At 65.5% G+C, this 23,432-nt stretch overlaps 2 protein-coding genes across 2 annotated transcripts in view; one reads left to right on the forward strand and one right to left on the reverse strand.

The window, feature by feature from the left end:
* The window catches only part of TESMIN (testis expressed metallothionein like protein), a 31,040-nt gene extending 20,564 nt beyond the window's left edge, over window positions 1-10,476 (forward strand). Inside the window, exons 6-9 of the mRNA XM_062197717.1 lie at window positions 2,457-2,559; window positions 5,163-5,300; window positions 6,290-6,462; window positions 10,095-10,476. Coding sequence (XP_062053701.1) covers window positions 2,457-2,559; window positions 5,163-5,300; window positions 6,290-6,462; window positions 10,095-10,287 — 607 coding nt within the window. The 3' untranslated portion in view covers window positions 10,288-10,476. The remainder of the gene's footprint in view (window positions 1-2,456; window positions 2,560-5,162; window positions 5,301-6,289; window positions 6,463-10,094) is intronic.
* Window positions 10,477-11,961: 1,485 nt separating this feature from the next.
* On the reverse strand, window positions 11,962-15,186 carry GAL (galanin and GMAP prepropeptide). Its single transcript, XM_062197718.1, has 5 exons — window positions 15,109-15,186; window positions 14,884-14,938; window positions 13,401-13,487; window positions 13,006-13,080; window positions 11,962-12,165 (listed from the first exon to the last, which is right to left on the reverse strand). Exons 1-5 carry the CDS (start codon window positions 15,184-15,186, stop codon window positions 12,095-12,097), a joined length of 366 nt encoding a protein of 121 aa, XP_062053702.1. The 3' UTR covers window positions 11,962-12,094.
* Window positions 15,187-23,432: the final 8,246 nt, after the last annotated feature.

The following is a 23,432-nucleotide window of genomic DNA, read 5'->3' on the forward strand; positions in this document are numbered from 1 at the left end:
GGACTTCAGCTTGGAAATGCTTTCCCCCAAGACTTTCAAAGACTTCGGTGCATTTATGATACTTATCAGTGTTGTTTCTGAAGCTTTCACACTGTTCCTTTTTCTTTTTAAACATTTATTTATTTATTTGAAAGTCACTGTTACGGGGGGAGGGGGAAGGGGAGGGGGAGGGGGAGGGGGAGATCCTCCTCCATCCCCAGATGGCTGCAATGGCCAGGGCTGGGCCAGGATAAAGTAGGGAGCTTCATCCGGGTCTCCCACATGGGTAGCAGAAGCCCAAGGACTTGGGCCATCTTCTGCTGCTTTCCCCAGGCCATAGCAGGGAGCTGGTTTGGAAGAGGAGCAGCCAGGACACGGAATGGCACCTGTATGGGATGCCGGCGTTGCAGGCGACGGCTTTAGCCGCCTCCATTCCTTTTCTTTGTGCGAAGCCTGCGTTATTCTTGCTAGGAGCTCATGAGATCTTTCCCCTGTGTCCTGTGTTCCCGTGTTGTGGTCTGCAGCTCCGTCATTGCCACGCTGAGCCCCTGAAGGCCTCCTGTTCTAGTCCTTGAGTTGCTTTCGCCCCAGCCTTCAAGCTGTGCGCTTCTGGAGCTCCCGTCTCCCACATGGGGCCAGGTACTCGGGCCATCCTCCACCGCATTCCCAGGAGCATTACCAGGGAGCCGGATTGGCCGTAGAGCGTTCGGGTCTCCCACGTGGGTGCAGGGGCCCAGGTACTCGGGCCGTTCTCCGCTGCTTTCCCAGGTGCACTACAGGGAGCTGGATCGGTCATAGAGCATTCAGGTCTCAAACGGGTGCCCATGTGGGACGCTGGCATTGCAGGCGGCAGCTTAACCCACAGCACCGGCCCTCTTCTGTTTCTCCTACTCTATTTTTATCTACTATTTACTTTTGGTTCTAGTCCTCATAACTGGTTTTATTTCTGTGATTACTTTCTGCTAGGGTAGGTTTTTTTGTTTTTTGTTTTTTTGTTTGTTTGTTTGTTTGTTTTTGTTTTTTTAAGCTCTGAATGTCTTAAATGTTCTCTTCCTATTTCCTGGACTCAGTAACTTGCCTTACTCCCTATAAGGCCACCAAGGGGCCCTGCATCCCGATGTGTTGTCCTGCAAGCATCCGCTTCTGCTGGCTTCTGTCTGTCTTGCGGAAAGATCTCCTAACATGTCGCCAGTCTCTGGCTATCAGCCTGGCTAGGAGACCTTCAGTGACTGGTGCAGGTTGCTCCCTGTGGCTGGCTTCACAGGGTGATGTGATTGTATCTGGAAACTGCATTGTCTCCAATTCACCTGCTGGACTGTAGATGGTGTCTGGTCTGAGGGTCACCCTCCATAGCTCGGACTTGGTCTCCTGTGTGCCGCATGAGCAGCTCATTAGACCCCACGCTGGGCCTCCTGGGGACCAGTAGCTACAGAACTCGCCTCTTGGTTGCCTATACTCCCCGTGGGCCTGACGGGCAGTGTACAGGAGCCTGGAAAGAACTGTGACTGGGCATCCTAGCCCGGGCGGTCTGTGGGACATCACACCCCTGGGGCACTCCTGCATCCTGCCAGCGGCCTGAGGGCTTGAGACAGGCAGGTTAAGCCCCACAATGTCCATTCTACAGTTCCAGGTGCCTGACCAATAACCTGTACCAGGTAACACGGGGAGCTGGCGGCAGCGCCGACGTGCACAGCCCAGGTCTGACGCTAGGAGTCAGAGACAGGGGTCTTCTCCAGAGGCTCTCGGGGTGCAGGCTGTAGGTCAACGTCAGGCGCCCTTGCCCCACAGTGAGCCGTCACATGATGGAGAAAAGGGAAAGTGTGGGGCGGCACAGGGCCCGGGGTCTTGTTCAGCTGCCCGAGGGAAGCCCACGAGCAAGGGTCGTGGCACTGCCGTCTCTGTGACGACCCCGGGGTCCGCAGGCACCCTGGACAGTTCCCCCAGAGTCCAGTTCTGCAGAAGAGACGTGCCTCACGCAGGGCGGTGACGGCAGTCAGCCCTCACACACACTGCTCCTGCTCGCCCTGCATGCAGGTGGACAGAGAGCCAGCCCAGGCCCCGGCCAGCGTCCACCTCGGGTCCCTGGACTGTCACTTGTCGGCAAGGCCTGGGCGGGAAGTGAACTCACTTTCAGCCTTGTCGGACGGACAGGGAGAGCCGACGGGGACACGGGTCTTTATTAGCCGGCATTCCTCCCCCCAGCTGAGTGCACTCCTGGGCAGAGGGAGAGGGTGGTTAGGGCAGGACGGTGGACAGCAGTGGGCATGCTCTAGGGAATTGTTCTGCTTGGCGAAAGCCTGTAATGAAGCCAATGGCTGCAGCTGGCTTCTCCCTAGTCTCTGGGGAGCATCCTCGTGCTGATCTCGCTGTCACGTAGCACCCGTGGGTCACCTCTGTGGCAGGTGTGCCGCCTGCCGTGCTGGCCAGCCCCACGCCTGGCCGCCGGGCCCTGCCTCACCCTGTCCTTTCCTTCACAGGTACTGCGACTGCTTTGCCAGCGGGGACTTCTGCAACAACTGCAACTGTAATAACTGTTGCAACAATTGGCGTCATGAAATCGAAAGGTTTAAAGCCATTAAGGTACGAAATGTCCTCCGAGCGCGTGCGTCTTAAGTCACTTGAAAGTGCCTGAGACTTTCGCGAAGCTATCTCCAGAGACGCCTGGGTCAGGGCTGGAGAGGTGCGGTCTTGGGAGCGCACGTGCCGCGTGGCTCTGTGCCGTGGGCGGGGCGGTGCCGTGAGGAGGGCGACTGTGGTGAGAACCGCTGGCACAAAGGGGCTTCTTCCCGCAGGGCGGCAGGGCTGGGGGTCCTGGGCAAGGACTCTCGTGTCGCGCATGTCCACGCCGTGCTGCTTGGGCCACGTGGGCAGTGTGGAGGCACAGAAGGCCCACTCCCGAGTAGACTGGGGGAAGAGCCCGGCCTTTTCCCATTTTCAGTTGCACACGCAGCCCTAGACGTCCGGGAAAGGTGAGAATTGAGTCGTCCTGGCTGCACAACAGCACCTCACTGATGACAGCTGCTGTGCCAAGGGCCCAGTGCCCAGAGGGTCATTCTGTCCCTTCCGTAGGCACCAAAGACTCAGGAGACGGGAGGGGCGGCTGGGCTGCAGCTGTCACCCTGCTGCTGGCCGGTGCTGCCCAGGGCCCCCTCATTTCCAAAGGGAGGTCGAGAGCCGCCCCCTGCCCACGGAGCACAGTCCCACTGCGGCACAGATGGCGCCCACGGTGCACAGCTCCACTGCACCACAGGTGGCGCCCACGGTGCACAGCTCCACTGCGCCACAGTCAGCACCCAGGGTGCACAGCTCCACTGCACCACAGTCAGCACCCACGGAGCACAGTCCCACTGCGCCACAGTCAGCACCCACGGAGCACAGTCCCACTGCGGCACAGTCAGCACCCACAGAGCACAGCTCCACTGCACCACAGTCAGCGCCCACAGAGCACAGCTCCACTGCACCACAGTCAGCACCCAGGGTGCACAGCTCCACTGCACCACAGTCAGCGTCCACGGAGCACAGCTCCACTGCACCACAGTCAGCGCCCACGGAGCACAGCTCCCCTGCTCCACGGACAGCGCCCATGGTGCACAGCTCCCCTGCGCCACAGTCAGCGTCCATGGTGCACAGTTCCCCTGCGCCACAGTCAGCGTCCACGGTGCACAGCTCCCCTGCGCCACGGACAGCGCCCACGGTGCACAGTTCCCCTGCGCCACGGACGGCGCCCACGGTGCACAGCTCCACACAGTTCCCTGCGCCACGGACAGCGCCCACGGTGCACAGCTCCCCTGCACCACGGACAGCGCCCACGGTGCACAGCTCCCCTGCGCCACGGACAGCGCCCACGGTGCACAGCTCCCCTGTGCCACGGACAGCGCCCACGGTGCACAGCTCCCCTGCGCCACGGACAGCGCCCACGGTGCACAGCTCCCCTGCACCACGGGCGGCCTGTGGTCTTAGTTTCCTCTCGAGTTACAGATGCGCCAGACACAAGTGTTAGCGGTTGTGAAGCGGCCGAGTGTGCAGCGCTGCCGCGCAGGCGCGGGTCCGCTTCGCGTGGCGCTGTGTTCTTCAGGGTGAGGTGCTGCAGGCTGGGTTAAGGCTCAGATGGTCACTTAGCAAATGCCGGAGTCCTGGTGCATCGACGACAGGAGCCGAAACTGCTACAACCACTTTGGGAAATTGTGTTGCCGTAGCTGCTAAAGCTAGATCTTTGTGTGCCCTGCAATGCAGCGATTTAATTCTCCCCCAAATACTAGAAATATTCCCTCAAAGACTTGGACAAGAATGTCCGTAGCAGCTTGTATCCCTCACAGCGAGATCTGTTTATGATTCAATAGAATGGATCAGTCCACTGAGCCATTGCACATCAGTGAGAAAGCAGGAGCCCCAGCCGAGCAAATGTGTCCCACAGACAGCACGCGGAGGACAGGAGCCGGACACTACTGTGTCCCTACTGTGTGGACGCCATTGGGAAGCACGAGGAGGAGTGGCCAGGGGCCTGCGGAGCGGGGCCGTCCTCTAACTCCTGGGGGTGGGGGCGGTTACACGGCGCACACAGGTTCATCACGCTGTGCTGCTTGGAGAGACCTTGTGCATTGCGGGTGGCAGGGAAGGCAGGGCAGAGCCCTCCCCAGCGTCCCCTGTGACAGTGCGTGAACTTCTACAAAGAGCACGAGCCGCTTGGGCTCTCCAGTGCGTCTGTCTGTGTGCACTTGGATGGAAAACAAGCCAGGCCGAGCGCGATGTGTCAGCGTTGAGGGCCTGGCCCCACCACTTGCCGTCTGTGGCGTAACCCTCCGTGCCCCGTCTCCCCTTCCATGGGACACGATGACGCGGAAGGTTGTGCTCCCACGGTTGCCGAGGGCACTGGATGAGAGGGTCTGTGTGAATCACCGGGGAGGTGCCCGGGGGGCGGAGCCAGAGTGAGCCGGCGGCAGGGGCACGGCCCCAGCCAACTTGGGACAGGGCGCAAGGATGGCTCAGAGGGACGACGCCCACGTGGAAACTGGCTTTTTACCTCTCTGTTGTCCGTTAGTTTTCTACCAAGTTCAAAGAAGCCTGGTTGTGGCCTGCTTTTTGTGTGCAGATGAGAAGGGGTGGCCCCGAGCCTAGGGAGCCTTCACTCCCCCTGCTGCCAGCAGGACACGCCCCCCTGACGGAGTTTCCCTTTCCTGTCCCAGGCTTGTCTCGACAGAAACCCAGAAGCTTTCCAGCCAAAAATCGGGAAGGGCAGGCCGGGCAGCGCGAAGCCCAGGCACAACAGAGGCTGCAACTGCAAGCGGTCGGGCTGCCTGAAGAACTACTGCGAGTGCTACGAGGTCAGGGCCGCCCCGCCGGCGCACGCGCAGGCCACGGCCCGGGGCCACTGCGGCTCAGGAGGAAGGCGCATGCCTCCTTCCTCCCAGGGTTTCCACGGGGGCCCGCGTTCCAATTTGAACCAGTGCCTGAAAAATGCGCGGAGCCCTGTGAGGCTGTGGCAGCAGTGGGGGGTCCACTGGAGCCGGACGCCTCCCCGAGCCCTCCCTGACCTGGCCTGGCAGCCGTGGCCCTGCCTTTCACGCCTCGAGACTTCTGCCCGCTTTTATTAAGACGTATTGAGGCTGGCGCCACGGCTCACTAGGCTAATCCTCCGCCTTGCGGTGCCAGCACCCCGGGTTCTAGTCCCGGTCGGGGCACCGGATTCTATCCCGGTTGCCCCTCTTCCAGTCCAGCTCTCTGCTATGGCCCTGGAGTGCAGTGGGGGATGGCCCAAGTGCTTGGGCCCTGCACCCCATGGGAGACCAGGAGAAGCACCTGGCTCCTGGCTTCGGATCAGCATGATGCGCCGGCCGCAGCGGCCATTGGAGGGTGAACCAACAGCAAAAGGAAGACCTTTCTCTCTGTCTCTCTCTCACTGTCCACTCTGCCTGTCAAAAAAAAAAAAAAAAAGGCATATTGATTTGTTTGTTACTTCATTTGCAAAGCAGAGAGACAGAGTCTGGTTCACTCAGACCCTAACGTGGCTGGGGCTGGGCCAGGCTGCAGAAGCCGGGTCCCCCACCCCAGGTCTCCGCGTGGGCGGCAGGGCCCAGCTGCTGCAGCATTGCCTGCCCGACAGGAAGCTGGGGTCGGGAGCTCAGTGGGGCTGGGGCGCAGGCGCTGTGGCTCGCAGCAGGTCACCTAAACTGGCCAGGCGCCTGCTCCGGGTCCCTTTGTCCCACATGTAAATTATAGAGTACACAGAATTAGTTAAGGCACCGATAGGGTGTCTCAGTATTTGATGGCTTACAGGGCAGCCTAATTTAATGAAATCATTTCACATTACCAGGCCAAAATTATGTGCTCTTCTATTTGCAAATGCATTGGCTGCAAAAATTATGAAGAAAGCCCAGAACGAAAAACACTAATGAACGCGCCAAACTGCGTGGACGCCGGCGATTTGGAAGGCGGCCACCATTTGTCACCCGCAGGTGCAGGACTGCCAAAACCCAGAAAAGACAGGTAGGTGCTCGGCACCCGCCCCCCCCAGGGGCAGGGGTCCACTCGAGAGTTACATGTCCACTCTGGAAAGAGGACGTGGGTGTGGGCATGGGCGTGGGCGTGGGCAGAGCTGAGCACGGCCCCAGGAGGCAGGGCACCTGTACGGGCACCTGCTGTGGGCTTTGTGTGCTGAGTTACCGTGGTATGTACAAGACACAGTGGCCCCGGCGGGGTCTGACGCGGCCCTTGGTCAGCACAGAGCCTCTGTGACCTCACGCAGCACCGCAGCCAGGGGACGACTCTCCATCTTCTGCGTTCTGAAGTGGCTGTGGAGTCCAGAGCAGGTGGTAGATGGTTCCCATGTGCGTGTGTGTGTGTGCGTGTGCATGTGTGTATGTGTATGTGTGTGTGCGTGTGTATGTGTATATGTATATGTGTATGTGTGTGCATATGTGTATGTGCGTGTGTATGTGTGTATGTATGTGTGTGCGTGTGTATGTGTGTGCATGCGTGCATGTGTATGTGTGCGTGTATGTGTGTGTATGTGTGCACGTGTGTGTATGTATGTGTGTATGTGTATGTGCGTGTGTGTTTGTGTGTGTGTGTATGTGTGTGTATGTGCGTGTGTGTATGTGTGTATGTATGCATGTGTGTCTCTTCAGAGACAGAGACAGATCTCACCGCCAGCCCGCTCCCTGGATGCGCCCAAGGCTGGTGCTGAGCCAGAATCAGGAACCAGGAACGCAATCCGGGTCTCCCGTGGGGGGACTGAGCCCTCAGCAGAGCCTCCCGGGGCATGGGCGGGAAGCTGGGTCAGGAGCCACAGCTGGGAACCGAACCCAGGCCTTCCGACTGGCTCTGCAGGCTGCTTCACCACCACGCCAGACACCCACTGCCCAGTCAATGGATTTTTTAACTGAAATGAAAACTATCTTTTTTTTTTTTTTTTTACAGGCAGAGTTAGACAGTGAGAGACAGAGACAGAGAGAAAGGTCTTCCTTCCATTGTTCACCCCGCAAATGGCTGCTCTGGCTGGCGCACTGTGCCTACCCGAAGCCAGGAGCCAGGTGCTTCTCCTGGTCTCCCATGGGGTGCAGGGCCCAAGGACTTGGGCCGTCCTCCACTGCACTCCCGGGGCACAGCAGAGAGCTGGCCTGGAAGAGGAGCAACCGGGACAGGATCCAGCACCTCGACCGGGACTAGAACCCGGTGTGCCGGCGCCGCAGGTGGAGGATTAGCCTAGTGAGCCGCAGCGCCGGCTGAAAACTATCATTTTTTAAAAAGATTTATTTATTTGAAAGGCAGAGTGACACAGAGAGAGAGAGAGAGAGAGAGAGACAGCGAGCTCGATTCCTGTCCACTGATGATCTACTCCCCAGATGCCCTCAACAGCTAGGGTTGGAGCAGCCCAAAGCCAGGGGCCAGGATCTCCATCAGGGTCTCCCACGTGGCTCCCATGTGGCTGGCAGGAACTGAGGTACGTGGGCCATCACAGCTCCCTCCCAGGCGTGCTGCCAGGCGTGGGTCAGAGCAGAGGGGCCAGGACCCCCTCGCAGGCCCCGGGACGGGGTGTGTGTGTCTCCGGCCGCTGCGCCTGCTGCACTGCCCACACACTCACTGGAGGACTTTGAGCCGGGCCACAGTCCCAGATCGCGAGGGTGGAGTAGCCGTTTCCCTGTGATTCGGGCTTGATTGCTCCACTAAAGGCATCCTTGTGTCCTAGTTAACCAGCGTCAGTTTGCAAGACCAAATTCACACATACGCGGCTAGAGAGACATCAGAAACGCGCAGCATTGTGTCTTCAGGGAGATCTTTGGGAGCCGGCGGCACGTTCCGAGAGGCGGTGCGTGGAGCTGTCTCCGCTCCCACGGTGCTGTGTGCCGTGGACGTGGGGGCTCCCACGGTGCTGTGTGCCGTGGACGTGGGGGCTCCCACGGTGCTGTGTGCCGTGGACGTGGGGGCTCCCACGGTGCTGTGTGCCGTGGACGTGGGGGCTCCCACGGTGCTGTGTGCCGTGGACGTGGGGGCTCCCACGGTGCTGTGTGCCGTGGACGTGGGGGCTCCCACGGTGCTGTGTGCCGTGGACGTGGGGGCTCCCACGCGTGGGACTCTACTTGCAGACTTCGTCTTCCGCAGAAGTCATGGCATCAGCTTTGCAGAGAGACTGACGCCAAGGCTGAGCTCCGTCGTCACAGCCCACACTTTTCAGTTGTGTGTGCGTGTGTGTGTGTGTGTGTGTGTGAGAGAGAGAGAGACGTTTTCCTGAAAGTTCTCCGTGTGAGTGCTCCTTGGGCACCCCCTAGTTAAGCCACAGTTGCCCCTGGAGCTCAGGGGGGAAGCGGCTGCTCCCACATAACACAGTGCACCTTGTCCTTGAGAACCTGAGGGCCCCCAAGGGCACTGAGGGGCTGGAGCACCAGCCGGTGCCAGCCTCAGGCTGAGAGGCCGGGAGTCCGCACAGCCCCGGGGCACTGGCAGCTGCAGACGCCCCTGTGGGAAGGGGGCGGAGCCAACACGCAGCACTGCCCCTGGAGCTCAGACCAGTGTCTTAGGAGAGTCCTGCCTGGCCGGAGTCGGACGCTGCAGCCGGGAGCCTCTGGATTTGTCAGTGGATCTAACAGAAAATGCAGAGTCCGCCCTGAGGGATGTCGGGAGGCGGACGCCCGCCTGCGCTGTGTCGTCCCCGTCCCCGACAGCAGCCCACAGGATGGGTGCGCCCCCAGCACCAGAAGACAGTGCTGACTGCTCCGGGGGCAGTGAGCGCCCTTCTGCCCAGGGCCCTGTGGGTAGTTAGAGCGCCACCCGCAGGCCTTACAACTGAGCAATCAGCCTGCTACAGATTTACTGAATTTCTTTTTTTTAATTTAGTTATTGGGGCTGGTACCATGGGGTAGTAGGCTAAGCCTCTGCCTTTGGCACCGGCATCCCATACAGGCACCAGTTCCTGTCCCCGCTGCCCCTCTTCTTATCCAGCTCCCTGCTAATGGCCTGGGAAAGCAGCAGAAGATGCCCCATGGGCTTGGACACCCGCACCTGTTTGGACCTAGGAGAAGCTCCTGACTCCTGGCTTTGGATCGGCCCTGCTCTGGCTTGTTGCATCCATTTGGGGAGGTAACCAGTGGATGGAAGACCTTTCTCTCCGTCTCTCCCTCTCTCTGTCTATAACTCTGCTTCTCAAATGAATAAATAAAATATTTTTTAAAAAATTTGAAAGGCAGAGTTACAGAGAGAGGCAGAAAAACAAAGGCAGAGAGTGAGAATCTTCCATCCTCTGGTTCACTCCCCAAATGGCCGCAACAGCAGGAGCTGAGCCGACCCAAAGCTGGGGGCTTCACCCGGGTCTCCCATACAGGTGCAGGGGCCCAAGCACTTGGGCCGTCTTCCTCTGCTTTCCCAGACCATTAGCAGGGAGCTGGATGGGAAGTGGAGCAGCCGGGACTCAAACCGGTGCCCATCTGGGGTGCCGGGCGACGACCTGCTGCGCCACAGCGCCAGTCCCAGACCTACTGAGTTCCCAGTCTGCCTTGGCAGAAGGACGAGGTGGCTGCGTGGGCCTTGGCCGGGGCCCAGACGCTCGCGCCCCTGCTCAGTGGCGCACAGAGGGCTTGGGACCCTCGCGCCCCGAGCTGGCCCTGACCACCCTGCTCCCACAGGCGGCCGGCGTCCTGCATCTCCTGGGAGGTGGTGGAGGCCACGTGCGCCTGCCTGCTGGCTCAGGGGGAAGAGGCCGAGAAGGAGCAGCGCTCCCAGTGCCTGGCGGAGCAGCTGGTCTTGGAGGAATTCGGACGCTGCTTATCACAGATCCTGCACATTGAGTTCAAGTCCAAGGGGCTGAAGATGGAGTAGCGCACCACAGAGCCAGGTGTGCGCCCGTCAGTGTTGTCTCGGGACGTGCCAGATCCAGGACTGTGGCCACAGCTGGGAGCCCAGAACCTGACCTAGTGCTGCCCCTGGGCCGGAGGTTTGTCAGAGCTCGCTGGCGGCTGTGTGGACCAGGACGCTGTTTGACCAAGTGGGCGACAGAAGCACTGCTTGTCTGGGCCAGAGGAGGAGGGGCTGTGGGGCAGGCGGCGTGGGCCCTGGGGGAGGGTCCCGGGGGAGGGGGGAGGGGGACCCGCCTTCACCCTTGGGGAGCTGCCTCCCCGGGGCTGCCTCGGGGGCTTTTTGGTTTTTGTTCGTTTTTTAAATTATTTAGAAGTAAATCCCCCAGCTGGGCTGTCCCCACAGCCTGCCGCCTGGAGAGAGTCACCCACTGCCGAGAGTCTGCGGGAGACTGGGCTTGGGTCAGCGGTGTCGGGGGTTGGAGCTTTGTTCAGTCTCTTTCGTGTTTGTATCTGAGTTGTGGACAAGTCCTGTTACCCGGTTACCTTCCCCATCATCCTTGCTGAAATGTTGTCACCTCCCGTCTGCAGGAGCCAGCAGGGACGGCTGGTTCTGATGCTGATCCTGGCTGTGTCATAAGAAAGCAAGCAGGAATAACCCCCAGTGTCTTCAGTGTGACAGTGAGCTTGGATGGGAGCTCACCACGTAGGTGAAGCTGCTCACCTGGGCAGCGCCACCCGCCAGTGTTCTGAAGGAATGTTCTCGTGGCGTGTCGGCCTCGCTGGGACAAGCCACGCGGAGCAGGGAGCAGCTGTGTCCGTGACCGCCTGACCCTGACGGCACTGCCAAGGGGACTGTGCCAGCCGAGCCCGGCAGCACCTGCAGGTGGCCGCGACCCAGGGGCCAGGGCCAGGGACGGGGTGGCCCTGGATTCAGGATGGGAGCTGGGGGCAAGGCTAGATGGCGGCCAGGCCAGACAGGCTGAGGCCGAGTGGCCGCTGTGTGTCCCTGGCCAGGAGCAGCGCCCCTGACCCAGGCCTCGGGTCGCCGCTGCCTGGTCAAGTGGGAGAATTAAAGAGACAAAGTGAGTGTGGTGAGGGAGCCGGGTGCGAGGGGTGGGCCCCAGGGGTAGACCACCACGAGCTGGGAGTGGCGGACACAGGTACTCCAGCCTGGGGCTCCCACGGCGTGGCCAGGGGAAGAGAGAGCAGCAGGCACCAAGAGTGGCCCAGCGGTCAGCTGGGAGCCACGCCTCTGCAGAGCCCACCCCGCCCAGGGAAGACCCCCCCCCAGGGAAGGCCCCACCCCACCTCCCAGTCTGACGGGCGGGGAAGCTGCAGCACGGTTAACTGGACCGAAGCCTGCCCGGCTCCTCCCCCTCGCCCGATCTCTCTCTAATCTTCTGGAATGATCTTAAAATTTCTGCTCAGAGCACCGGGGTCTGCCACTCCCACAGCCACCAGATCTGCCCCTTGCCAGCCTTCTGGCCACGGGAGGACCGCCCCCTCCAGTCCCCCCACTCCTGGGTCCGTCTCCACCTTCCCGGCTGGTGTGGACCCGGGAGCTAGCGCGGCGCCCCCTGGCGAGCGCAGGCGGTGTTGCAGACCCTCTGCGGTGGGGGCGTGGCTCCGAACCCAAACCCAGCTCCGCCCCGGGCAGCGGTGACCGGACAGAGCGAGCAGGACCACTGTGGCCAGTTGCTATTTTTTTATTTTGCCACTCAAAATAATTGTCCCAAAATCTTAAATTACGACAGCAGAGTGAGGCAGGGAGAGCAGGCATGGCCCCCGCCCCGGTCTCCGCACAGACGGCCGCCCGGAACAGCGGCTGGTCAAGGCTGCCCGGGGTCCTCCGGCGACCCGGCCACGGGGAGGTCGGCCAGGCTGTCCAGGGCCCCCAACTCTGCAAGGAAAGGACCAACCGCGCCTCAGCAGCCGGCCTGGGCAGGGCTGCGCAGGGCCCTCCCGGGGGGCTTCCAGGGTCAGGTGCAAAGTCTGGACTGCCCGCCTCTGTGGGCTTCACCGCATGGTCAGCGCAGGTCTGAAGCCGTCTGCCTTTGAAGTCACGTCGGAGTGTTACAAGCAATGCCTTGTCACCTGGAGGCGTGCTCGTGTTGCAAAGGGGGCAACAAACAGACCGGCTGAGCCCCTGCACCCCTCGGGGCTCGGGCAGGGGGCTGTCCTGTCCCCCCCGCAGGCTCCCTGCCCCAGACAGCCCCGGGGCCAGGCAGGCGTGGTGCCCAGCCCCGCCTGATGTCCTTCAGCCACGTGGCCTGGGCACTCAACCCCACGGAGGAAGCCCAAGAACCCTCTCAACTCTTCCAAGCTGGACACCCAACGGTGCCGTCCACACTGCCGGAGACAGAGGCCCCCACCGCAGCCCGCCTCCCAGGGCTGCAGCCCCCTTCCCTCGGTCCTGCCCCTCCCACCAGCTCTGTGACCGCCACCCAGGCCAGGCGGGACCCAGCCTTTCCTGGGAGGCGTGCAGGCGGCTGCGTGGAGCAGCATCGCGGCGTGCCCCGGGGCCCCGTGCATCTGCCACGCTCACACAGCAGGGCAAGGGAGGGCTCCCAAGAAGCTGGCCCGATGGCCCAGGACACCGGCCGCCCGAGGCCCCCGCTCTCTCCCCTGGTGGCAGTGCTGGCCCAGGACTTAGTACTTGGGCGGGGGGTGAGCCGCTCCCGGGTGGGGTTCCGCAGAGTCCCTCCCCGAGGGCGTTTCTGGCCGCCGCCATTTCACGCACCTTTGAGTCGCAAGAAAGTCAGGAAGTCGAGGATGGTGCGCGCGACGTTCTCGGGCAGGGACCCGTCCCAGCTCCCTGCACAGCAGGCGAGAGTACCTGTAAGCCCGCGCTGGGGTCCTGCGGGTCTCATGACGCTGCCCAGACCTGAGCCCAGGGGCCCAGGGCCTCGCTCATGCAGCCTGGGGAAGGGGCTCCAGGCCCCACTCCGCCTGGGGCCTCCCTGCTGTCCGTGCCCCGGCCCTGTGGGCAGCTGGGGCGGAGCCAGAGGGCTGCGGGCAAGGCATGGGCCAGGTCCGGCTCAGGCTGTGGCTGGAGGGGGAGGCGGGGTGCGGGCGCCCCAGCATCCTCCCCTGCCCGGCACGCACCTGGGAGCGCCCGGGCAGGGGCCTGCTCACCTGGCCGCAGCTGGTCCTCGGGCTGCAGCTCCCGCTTGCCAGCGAGGCCTTGCTTGTCACGGAAGGACCTGTGGTTGTCGATGGCATCTGCGGCAGATCAGAGGCAGGTGTCTGACCCCTGCCAGCCCCCCCACGCCCCAAGACGCACGCACACCTGCACTGCAAAATGAAGCCGGGGCCAGGCACCAGAGGGAGGGTGATCGGCCCGGCTGCGCCTGCCAGGCCCACAGGCACACGGGCCGTTCGCAGCATCCGCGTGCACACGCCCAAACTGCAGGCGGGTGGGGCTGGAGAGAGGGGGCCGAGGAGGGGCAGACCGGGATGCACCGGGCCTGCGGAATGGGCAGCAAGTGGGGGGCGTTGCCGTAAGGGGTCGGCATGAGGAGAGGGAGAGGAGCCAGGTCTCCCCCGTGCCTGCCCGCAGATCACTGGGAGCTGAAGACAGAACTGCCCGCACAGGGGCCAGGGGAGGGGCCGTCAGCCTGCAGCGCCCGGAGAGGTGCTCCCTGCACAGTCTCCCCACTGTCGGCCACGCCCCGGTCCCACTTGGGAGCCCAACGCAGGAGAGCCGGAAGGGGGCCCCCGGGCTCTGTGACGTCCCCTCTGCGTGACAACGTGACAGAGGAGCGGCTCCCAGCACAGCAGGTGCCCATGGCTGCAGCCTGGCCACCCTCTCCCAGCGGAGGAGGCGTGGGGTCCGGGGGGGGGGGGTGCCCACCTGGCCGCCTCTTAGGTCAGCCACACCAGGGGGCGCCCCACCTCCAGCGTCCTGTTGACTCCCTCCCTGCTTAGGCGTTAGCCATCCAGCAGTGCTCGGAGCACGAGGGGCCCTCGCGGTGCCCGTGGGGCTGGCCCGCGAAGGAGGGGGCGGGGACAAGTCTGAACAGGAAGAGAACCATCCCCGTGTAGTCTGGAGCCAGACAAGTGGGCCCGGCCACCTGCAGTGGCTCACATGTCAATTCCCACGTGCAGCTTGGAGCCGGGGACAAGGGCAGAGCCCAGAGGGCGCGCCTGTGCCGTGGGAGCCGCCAGCGGCTGCGGAACCCAGGGCCCAGGACGGGGCTGCAGAGCCTGGGGGGACGATGCCCAGGGTCAGGGCAGAGCAGGCACGAGGAAGCTTCTGGAAGGAAGAGGTGCTGGGGTCCCATGTGCAGAGCACTGCAGAGGCCCCTGGGGACCCCAGGGGAGGTTTCGGGGGGCAGGGTGGGACGGAGGCAGCCTCGGTGGGACCGGGGAGAAGGGCTGCCCAGCTGCAGGGTGGGGGACAGGGATTGAGGTCCCAGAGGCCAGGCAGAGGGGTCTGCAGGTCCTGCCTCCCTCCTGGGGAGTCGGCCCACCTGCCGGGAGGGAGGGAGGGTCAGGCAAAGGTGAGTGGCTGCCCAGGCTGGCAGGGACTGAAGCTCCCTCCCACCCCGCCCCCGGGCCTGCCCAGAGCTGGGACAGCAAGTGATGAGGGCTGGGTGGGCGGGCCTTGGTCGCTCACGTGGGCCGAGCAGGTAGCCGGCGCTGTTCAGGGTCCAGCCTCTCTTTTCCTTTGCCTGGAAAGGGAGAGCAGGGGGTCAGAGGCCCCGGGGCGCAGAAAGGGACCGCCGCGGACGCGCGTGGGGGTCCACGCCCCGGCCGCGGCTCCAGGGCGCCCCGCGCGGTCCGAGGCTGCGGGACCGCGGCTCGCAGCGCCCACCACGCCCCGCGCCCATCCCCGACTCACCGGCGGCGCGAGCGCCCGCGGGGCCGGCAGGGCGGCGAGCAGGAGGCAGGCGAGCAGCAGGGCGCCGGCCCGGGCCATCTGCGGAGGGAGGGCAGGGGCGTCGGGCCGGGCTCGGGCCGCGGGGCACGGGCCGGGCCGGGGCGGGGCGCACCTTGCGGGACTGTGCCGGGACGTCGCGGGGCGGGCGGGTCTGGCCGGGTCCGAGCGGGTCCGGGCTGGGTCCTGGCGTCCAGGCGGGTCCGGCAGGGCGCTCAGCGCATGGCGCGGCGGGTCGCCGAGAGGGCAGCGGGCGGCGGGCGGCGGGCGGCCGGGCTCCCTCGACGTGTCCGGGGCCGCCGCCGCCGCCACTATTTATCCGCGCCTCCCGGGGCCGCGCGGCCGCGTCACGGGGCCCAGCACCGCCCAGCGCCCCCACCAGCCCGGGGGCGGAGTGACCGGAACTCCATCCCTGCGGGCAGCGCCGGGGGCCTGCACTGTGGGGGGGCGAAGGCAGGCCCCCCACGTCCGCGATAGATGCTCCCTTCCCGCGGGAGAGACCCCTTCCACCCCCGTGCGGGAGACTCCCCACCCCCGCGGGAGAGACCCCCTACCCTCGCGGGAGAGACCCCCACCCCCATAGGAGAGACCCCCTATCCCGCGGAAGAGACCCCCTTCCCGTGAGAGGCCCGCACCCTCGTGGGAGAGACCCCCCCCACCCCCGCGGGAGAGACCTCTACCCCCGCGGGGAGAACCCCCACCCCCGCGGGAGAGACCCCCCACCCCCACGGGAGACCCCCACCCCCATAGGAGACTCCCCCTATCCCGCGGAAGAGACCCCACCCTCGCGGGAGAGACTCCCCCACCTCCGCGAGAGAGACCCCCATCCCGCAAAAGAGACCCCCACCCTCGCGGGAGAGACCCCCCCACACACACTCCGCGGGAGAGACCCCCTCACTTCCGCGGTAGAGACCCACATCCCTAAGGGAGAGACCCCCAACCCCGGGGAGAGCCCCACTCCCACCCCACTCCCGGCCCAGGTCATCGCCCCCTCACCCCACCTTGGCTCCTAGCCAGAGCCCCCAGCCCCACAAGCTGGCCTGAGGGGAAGGCGTGCAGAGGAGGGACACGACCACAAGAGGGCAGCCGCGGTCAGGGACCACCACAGTCCAGGCTAGGCCCAGTGGGCGGGGCCTGCGCTCCACCGGCCCTGGCCGGAGCCCCGTGCCCAGCTGAAGGGGCGGCAGCGGGGGTCTCTTGGCCACAGCGGTGGGTCCTCACTGCTCCAGTCCGGCTGGGACTCCCAGAGGCTGGCGGGGGCGGGCTGGCGGGTGTAGATCCCCACACAGGGGCACCCCCCCCCGGCCCTCCCACCCCCAGTCCCGGGGACAGCACAGCCCAGGGCACCGCCCACATTGCCCGTCATTCATCCAGAGCTCAGAGGAGCCCACGCCTCCAGCAGGAGGCCTCGGCCGCTGCACCCCCTGAGCTGAGCCCGGACCGGTGATGTCATTGGGCACTCGGGGTGGACAGCACAGGGCCACTGATGGCCACTGAGGCCATCACCACGTCTCCCACAGTCCACTCCCAAGAGCCTTTGCGCAGCCCGCCGAGGGGGGCCAAGGGAGAGCTGTGGGCTCCCAACGGGACGAGGAAGGACCCCCGGGGCACTCGGGGACCTGGCCACGGCCAGTTGGCGGCAAGGGAGGGCAGGCGCTGGGGCCGACGCCTGTTCTGGCTTGTGGGCGGGGTGCTGGGGGTGACCGGGCCCAGGGAGGGGCTTGGACCGGACTTGGCCATCCTGGGGTGAGGGTAAGGTGTCTCACGGGCAGCCTGCGGTGGGAGCGAGAGGGAGGGAGAGGCTGTGGCCCCGGCAGGCTTGAGCCGTGGAGGCCAGAGGGGCATCAGCAGCGGGGCAGGGGGCAGGGGCAGTGTCGCTCCCGCCGCGGCCTTGTCCACCGGGGCGACCTTTGTAATGGGGCTCGGGAGTGCTGCCCCTGTGCACAGCGTGCCCTGTCAGCCCCACCGTGCGCCCCTCCCCCCAGCGGGGCTGACCATGAACCCATGAATCCCCAGAGGGGCTCGAAGGCGGGGCCCTGGGTGGTGGGCGGGGTCACAAGGCTCCCAGGGGGTCCAGGGCCTCCGGCATGGGGCCAGCAGGTGCAGGGAGGCCAGCTGCTCTCCCGCAGCCTCCCAGGAAAATCCGGCCACAAACAGGCCAGGGCTCGGTCTCCACTCTGGGAGGTGAGCGGTGCCCGCCCCCAGGCATTTCTGGGCAGCAGAGCCCCACCTGCCACGGGTGCACAGAGGCTGGGCCGGGCCATGACTGACAGGGGAGCCAGACTGAGAGCAAAGGGCCCGGGTGGGCGTGGCCTGGCCACTGAGACCCCAGCTGGGACGCCCGCACCCCAAATCAGGAGCCCAAACCCGGCTCCCTGCCACAAGTATTTGGGTCCCTGCCCCCAACGTGGGAGGTCTGGATGTGGCTCCTGGCTCCTGGCTGCTGCCTACCCCAGCCCTGGCTGTTGCAAGCATTTTGGGGCAAACCAGCAGATGGAGCCCCCCATCTCTGTCTCTGCCTCTCTCTCTGTCTCTCCCCCTGTCTGTCCCACTGCCTCCCAAAATAAATACACAAATACAAGTTTAAACAAGAACCCAGTCTGGCCACGTCCCCCGCGTGTCTCCGTGAGCAACTGTGCGCGATGGAGCCACCTGAGGTGCTGTGTCCACTGAGCAGGGACACATGTTTCTCCAGGGAACACGCCAGCTGCTCGGGGCGACCCACCCCCAGCCGGCACCGCCCCCCGAGCCTGGGCAACCGGACGCCAGATCCCAGAGCCAGCGGGCGCTCAGGGCCTGCGATGACCCCGACAGACAAACCAGGACAGCCCAGCCAGGGCGCCCGCACCTGCTCCCTGGCTCAAGCTGCGCTGGAACCCACAGCCAGGCCACTAATGGGCTCCTCGCCCGGCAGCGACCGAGGGGAGTGGCTGTCAACCTGTGATCGCCGAGACAGCCCAGTGTGTGGCTGGCAAAATGGCCCAGCATTACCGTGATGGGCAGCTGGCAGAGAGCCTCGGCCCACCCGGCCTCGCGCGCTGCCCGGCTCTGCTCCGAAGCTCCCACAGCCAGGGCGCCTCGCCCCGCGGGAGCTCCTCCTCACACCCCCGGCCATGAGATCAGCGCCCGGTAGGACGGGCACCCCGTGGAGACGCACACGCACACACACGCACACACAGCTATCCCCCGCTATCCTGGCAGGGAGGAGGATGGACTCAGGCTTGGCCGGGGGAACCGCGGGGCCCAGCACACGCCCAGTGCGGGGAGGCCACGTGGGAGGCCCCCATTCCATCCATTTCCCTTCCTTCCTGCTGTCTGGAACGTGGACGTGAGGGCTGGAAGTGAGCAACTGCCCTGGGCCACCAGGTGACGGCTGCTGGGGACAGAGGCACGGAGTCACCCCACAGGTGCTCGTGCCCTTGACGTGATGTCCGGCTGGCTGTGCCCCAAGAGCCCCCCCGCTCCAGTCCCCCGTGCACAGGGCCAGCTCGGAGCCCTGTCAGCGGGTCTGCGAGGCCAGGTGGTCGTCTGCTTTCTCGGATTTGTGAAATGCATTTAGAAGGAACTTGCAGAACCTGCGCCCTCTCCCCCCACCGTCTTCTGTCCCCCAAACCACCAGCTCTGCCCCTCCACTGCCCCGGCTCCGAGTCCACCTCTGTCCCCCCATCTGCACTTCCCGGGGTCCTGGGCACCTGCCTGGCCGGGGGCGGTGATTTGGTGATCCACCAGTTGGCGGTTTCTGGAAGTTGGCAGGGCTGGCCTTGCCTGATGGCCAGGGCGGATGGCCTGCGGCGGGGAGAGCCGGGGGGCGCGGGCCAGTGACTCAGCTGCAGGCCTGGGCAGTGGCACCTGTTTCCTGGCCCCCAGCAGGAGTGGCGGCAGCACCCACAGGCCATATGGGAGTCCATCTGGCGGGGGACTGGGGCCGTGGGAGGCGGGTGGGAGCGCAGGGGACCCAGTCATCACCGAGGAGCGTGTAGCAACCTGGGCGGCAGCGTGGCCTACAGCCAGGTGCTCCCAGATGCACCTGTGTCGCCTGCCCCTGCCGGAGGTGTGGCCCACCCACACCCTGCTCCTCGGCTGAACCGAAGCCTTTTGGTCGCCCACCCCGGGTGGGGGTGGGGGGGCTTCAGCTTCCGCCCGGCCCAGCTGGTGAACCCCAGTGGTCTCCACCGCCGGACAGGAGCTCTGCCAAGCTGAGCCCGCCCCCCCAGGACCCAGTGGCCGCTGCCTCTTCCTAGCCTCCACCCTGCCCAGCCGGCCCCGGGAGCTCGTCGGCCAGCGGTTCCATGGGTATGGGCTGACAGATGGACTCAGGAAACCGACCCGGAAAACACCGGCTCCAGACCCCTGTTGGCCTTCCCAGCCGTGCGTCCTCCCTAGCTGGACGCCACCTCCAGGGTCACGGCAGGGAGGTGGGTGACAGGTCAGCCAGCGCAGGGCTCTGTGTGCTACTGGCACTGTCCAGAATCTTCTAGATGCTAGGCTGGGCGGGGGAGGGGATGCAGCCAGGAAAGGCCTTGCTCCCACCACCTGCTCTTGGTGAATGACAGGAGGGTGGACAGACAGAGGGAGATCTCCTGTCCACTGCTTTATTCCTCGAACCCCGGCCCCAGCCGGGGCTAAACCAGGACCTGGGGGTTCCCCGGCGGCCTCCCGCGTGGATGGCAGGGTCCCCAGGACTTGAGCCATCAGCCTGCTCCCTCCAGCGTGTGCAGGAAGCTGGATCGGAAATGGTGTTGGGACTTGAACCCGGGCACTCTGACGCGGGTGCAGGCGTCTCAACCTTCCTCTGGCTGCAAACATCGTTGCTGCGTGGAACATGGGCCACGGAGAGGCCACCTGCTGACGGCCACGTGGGTCCCCGTCTCGGCAGTGACCCCGCCTGCCCCTGCCCTATGCGGTGTGCTCCCAGGACCTCACTCACGTTCCCACGTTCTGTCCACCCGGGCGGTTTTAAATCCTGCCCTGGACCCTGAGGCCGTACCCTCCACTTGGCCCCCAGCCTCGGGCCTCCCTCCGCCTGTCACCTGTCGGTGCCGTTTCCAGGGGCAACGCAACTCCGTGGTTTGGCACCTGCTGTCTTCCCTGCCCATCTCCCCGCAGCGGGGACTCGGTCTGCTCCACGCTTCCGTGACGGCTCCAACAGCTGTGCCCCCGACCCACGTGGGAGACCCGATGGACTCCTGGCTCCCGGCTTCAGCCTGGGCCAGCCCCGGCTGTTGCAGGCCATTTGGGGAGTGACCCAGAGGACCTCCTCCCCCCCCTTTCAAGCAGATGAAAATAAATAAGTAAACATTTTTAAAATAAGAAAGCAGAGTGTGTGGGCTCGAGCTCAGTTCCGAGGGTTCTGCTGTGCGCCACACGTTTGAACACCGGGCCCAGCACCGTCCAGAGGGTCAGGTGCGCCCAGCCTTGGTGTCGCCTCCCGCAGGACCATGGGCAGGAGAAGCAAATCTGGAGAAATCCTGCTACTGTGGCTGAGGCCCCGGGCCAGCTCCCCGAGGAGGGCACTGCCCATCCCCAGCGCCCACCTGTGTGCAGCCAGGTGGGGGTGGGGCTGCCCTCAGCTCCTCCCCACCCACAGCTTCTCCGGGGCCCAGGGTCTCAGTGTGGGCCGATGGGTAACAGGCTGCGCCCAAGGGTCGAGTGTGCAGCACTCGCCTGCTCCGACCCCGCAGTGCAGCCAGAGGGCGCCATGGGGGGAGCCGGGACCAGTCTGGCGAGGTCGGGACCCCACAGCACGGTGGCTGCCCCGGTCCCACAGACCGAGCAGGTGCCGGGGGTGGAGGGGCAGCCGCCCTGCTCAGTGGGGCCGGCCCCAGTGCTGCCCATCCTTGGTGAGGCCCCCACCCCAGCCCAAGGGTCGCATTCTGAGCTGTCTCCCTCTGAGGCCGGGTTCAGGCGCCTCCCTGTGTGTGGCGTCCGAGGCGCTCCCTGTCTGACCCGGACCACCTGTCCAGCCTCCCAGCTGCGTCCGGAACCACAGGTTCCCTGCCCTGGAAACGTTTTACGTGAGCACACAGGCTGGTCCACGCTGCGCTGTGCTCCAGGGCCCCGGCTGCTCTACCTGTGTCGGAGCGGCAAAGCCTCGGGCTGGGAAGACCAGGGCGGGGTGGACCAGAGCCAGGCCCTGCGCAAGGGCAGGGAGGGGGCCACTGAGGCTTCTCCTGGTGAGGAAACCGCGGCCGGAGCGGCGTGGCAGTGCACGGACTCCGGGCAGTCGGCCTTCAGCTCACAGAGGACATCACAGCCACACCCCCTCTCCCCCACCCCAGCTCTGCCTGCTGCGCCGGTGGGGGGGGAGGCTTCACCAGGGGTGAAAATCCCCGTGGGGGGGGGGCGGGTGGACGCCCGAGTGCCAAGCTCACGAAGTCCTGCCAGACGGAACCCAGGCACAGCCGGTGGCACTGTGCGGAGCTCAGTCACTCTCCAAGCCCGCGGGGAACAGAGGGTGCTGATGGGACAGGACTGGGCCAGGTGCCCACACCTGGGCGGGGGCAGGGCTGGGTCAGGAGCCCACAGCTGGGCGGGGCAGGGCTGGGTCAGGTATGCACAGCTGGGCGGGGACAGGGCTGGGTCAGGAGCCCACAGCTGGGCAGGGACAGGGCTGGGTCAGGTGTGCACAGCTGGGCGGGGCAGGGCTGGGTCAGGAGCCCACAGCTGGGCGGGGCAGGGCTGGGTCAGGAGCCCACAGCTGGGCGGGGCAGGGCTGGGTCAGGAGCCCACAGCTGGGCGGGGACAGGGCTGGGTCAGGAGCCCACAGCTGGGCAGGGACAGGGCTGGGCCAGGTGCCCACAGCTGGGCGGGGCAGGGCTGGGTCAGGAGCCCACAGCTGGGCGGGGCAGGGCTGGGTCAGGTATGCACAGCTGGGCGGGGCAGGGCTGGGTCAGGAGCCCACAGCTGGGCGGGGGCAGGGCTGGGTCAGGAGCCCACAGCTGGGCGGGGCAGGGCTGGGTCAGGAGCCCACAGCTGGGCGGGGCAGGGCTGGGTCAGGAGCCCACAGCTGGGCGGGGCAGGGCTGGGTCAGGAGCCCACAGCTGGGCGGGGACAGGGCTGGGTCAGGTATGCACAGCTGGGCGGGGCAGGGCTGGGTCAGGTGTGCACAGCTGGGCGGGGCAGGGCTGGGTCAGGTATGCACAGCTGGGCGGGGACAGGGCTGGGTCAGGAGCCCACAGCTGGGCGGGGCAGGGCTGGGTCAGGTGTGCACAGCTGGGCGGGGCAGGGCTGGGTCAGGAGCCCACAGCTGGGCGGGGCAGGGCTGGGTCAGGAGCCCACAGCTGGGCGGGGCAGGGCTGGGTCAGGAGCCCACAGCTGGGCGGGGACAGGGCTGGGTCAGGTATGCACAGCTGGGCGGGGCAGGGCTGGGTCAGGAGCCCACAGCTGGGCGGGGCAGGGCTGGGTCAGCTATGCACAGCTGGGCGGGGCAGGGCTGGGTCAGGAGCCCACAGCTGGGCGGGGCAGGGCTGGGTCAGGAGCCCACAGCTGGGCGGGGCAGGGCTGGGTCAGGTGTGCACAGCTGGGCGGGGACAGGGCTGGGTCAGGTATGCACAGCTGGGCGGGGGCAGGGCTGGGTCATGAGCCCACAGCTGGGCGGGGACAGGGCTGGGTCAGGTATGCACAGCTGGGCGGGGCAGGGCTGGGTCAGGAGCCTTCAGCTGGGCGGGGCAGGGCTGGGTCAGGAGCCCACAGCTGGGCGGGGACAGGGCTGGGTCAGGTATGCACAGCTGGGCGGGGCAGGGCTGGGTCAGGAGCCCACAGCTGGGCGGGGCAGGGCTGGGTCAGGAGCCCACGGCTGGGCGGGGACAGGGCTGGGTCAGGTATGCACAGCTGGGTGGGGCAGGGCTGGGTCAGGAGCCCACAGCTGGGCGGGGGCAGGGCTGGGTCAGGAGCCCACAGCTGGGCGGGGCAGGGCTGGGTCAGGAGCCCACAGCTGGGCGGGGCAGGGCTGGGTCAGGAGCCCACAGCTGGGCGGGGACAGGGCTGGGTCAGGAGCCCACAGCTGGGCGGGGCAGGGCTGGGTCAGGAGCCCACAGCTGGGCGGGGCAGGGCTGGGTCAGGAGCCCACAGCTGGGTGGGGCAGGGCTGGGTCAGGAGCCCACAGCTGGGCGGAGACAGGGCTGGGTCAGGAGCCCACACCTCCCATGGAGGGAGGTGGTGTTGGGCGGGGGAGGGGCCGCAGGGCCTTTCCCTACCCCCTGCACAGTAACCCACCCGAGCAGCAGGAAGCTCGGGGCCTCGGGGAGAGGCCGACTCCCCCCCCCCCGCCCCGAGGTGGGCACCTGCAG

This window comes from Lepus europaeus, chromosome 7 (assembly GCF_033115175.1).
Source record: "Lepus europaeus isolate LE1 chromosome 7, mLepTim1.pri, whole genome shotgun sequence".
In the NCBI taxonomy this organism is placed as follows: Eukaryota; Metazoa; Chordata; class Mammalia; order Lagomorpha; family Leporidae; genus Lepus; species Lepus europaeus.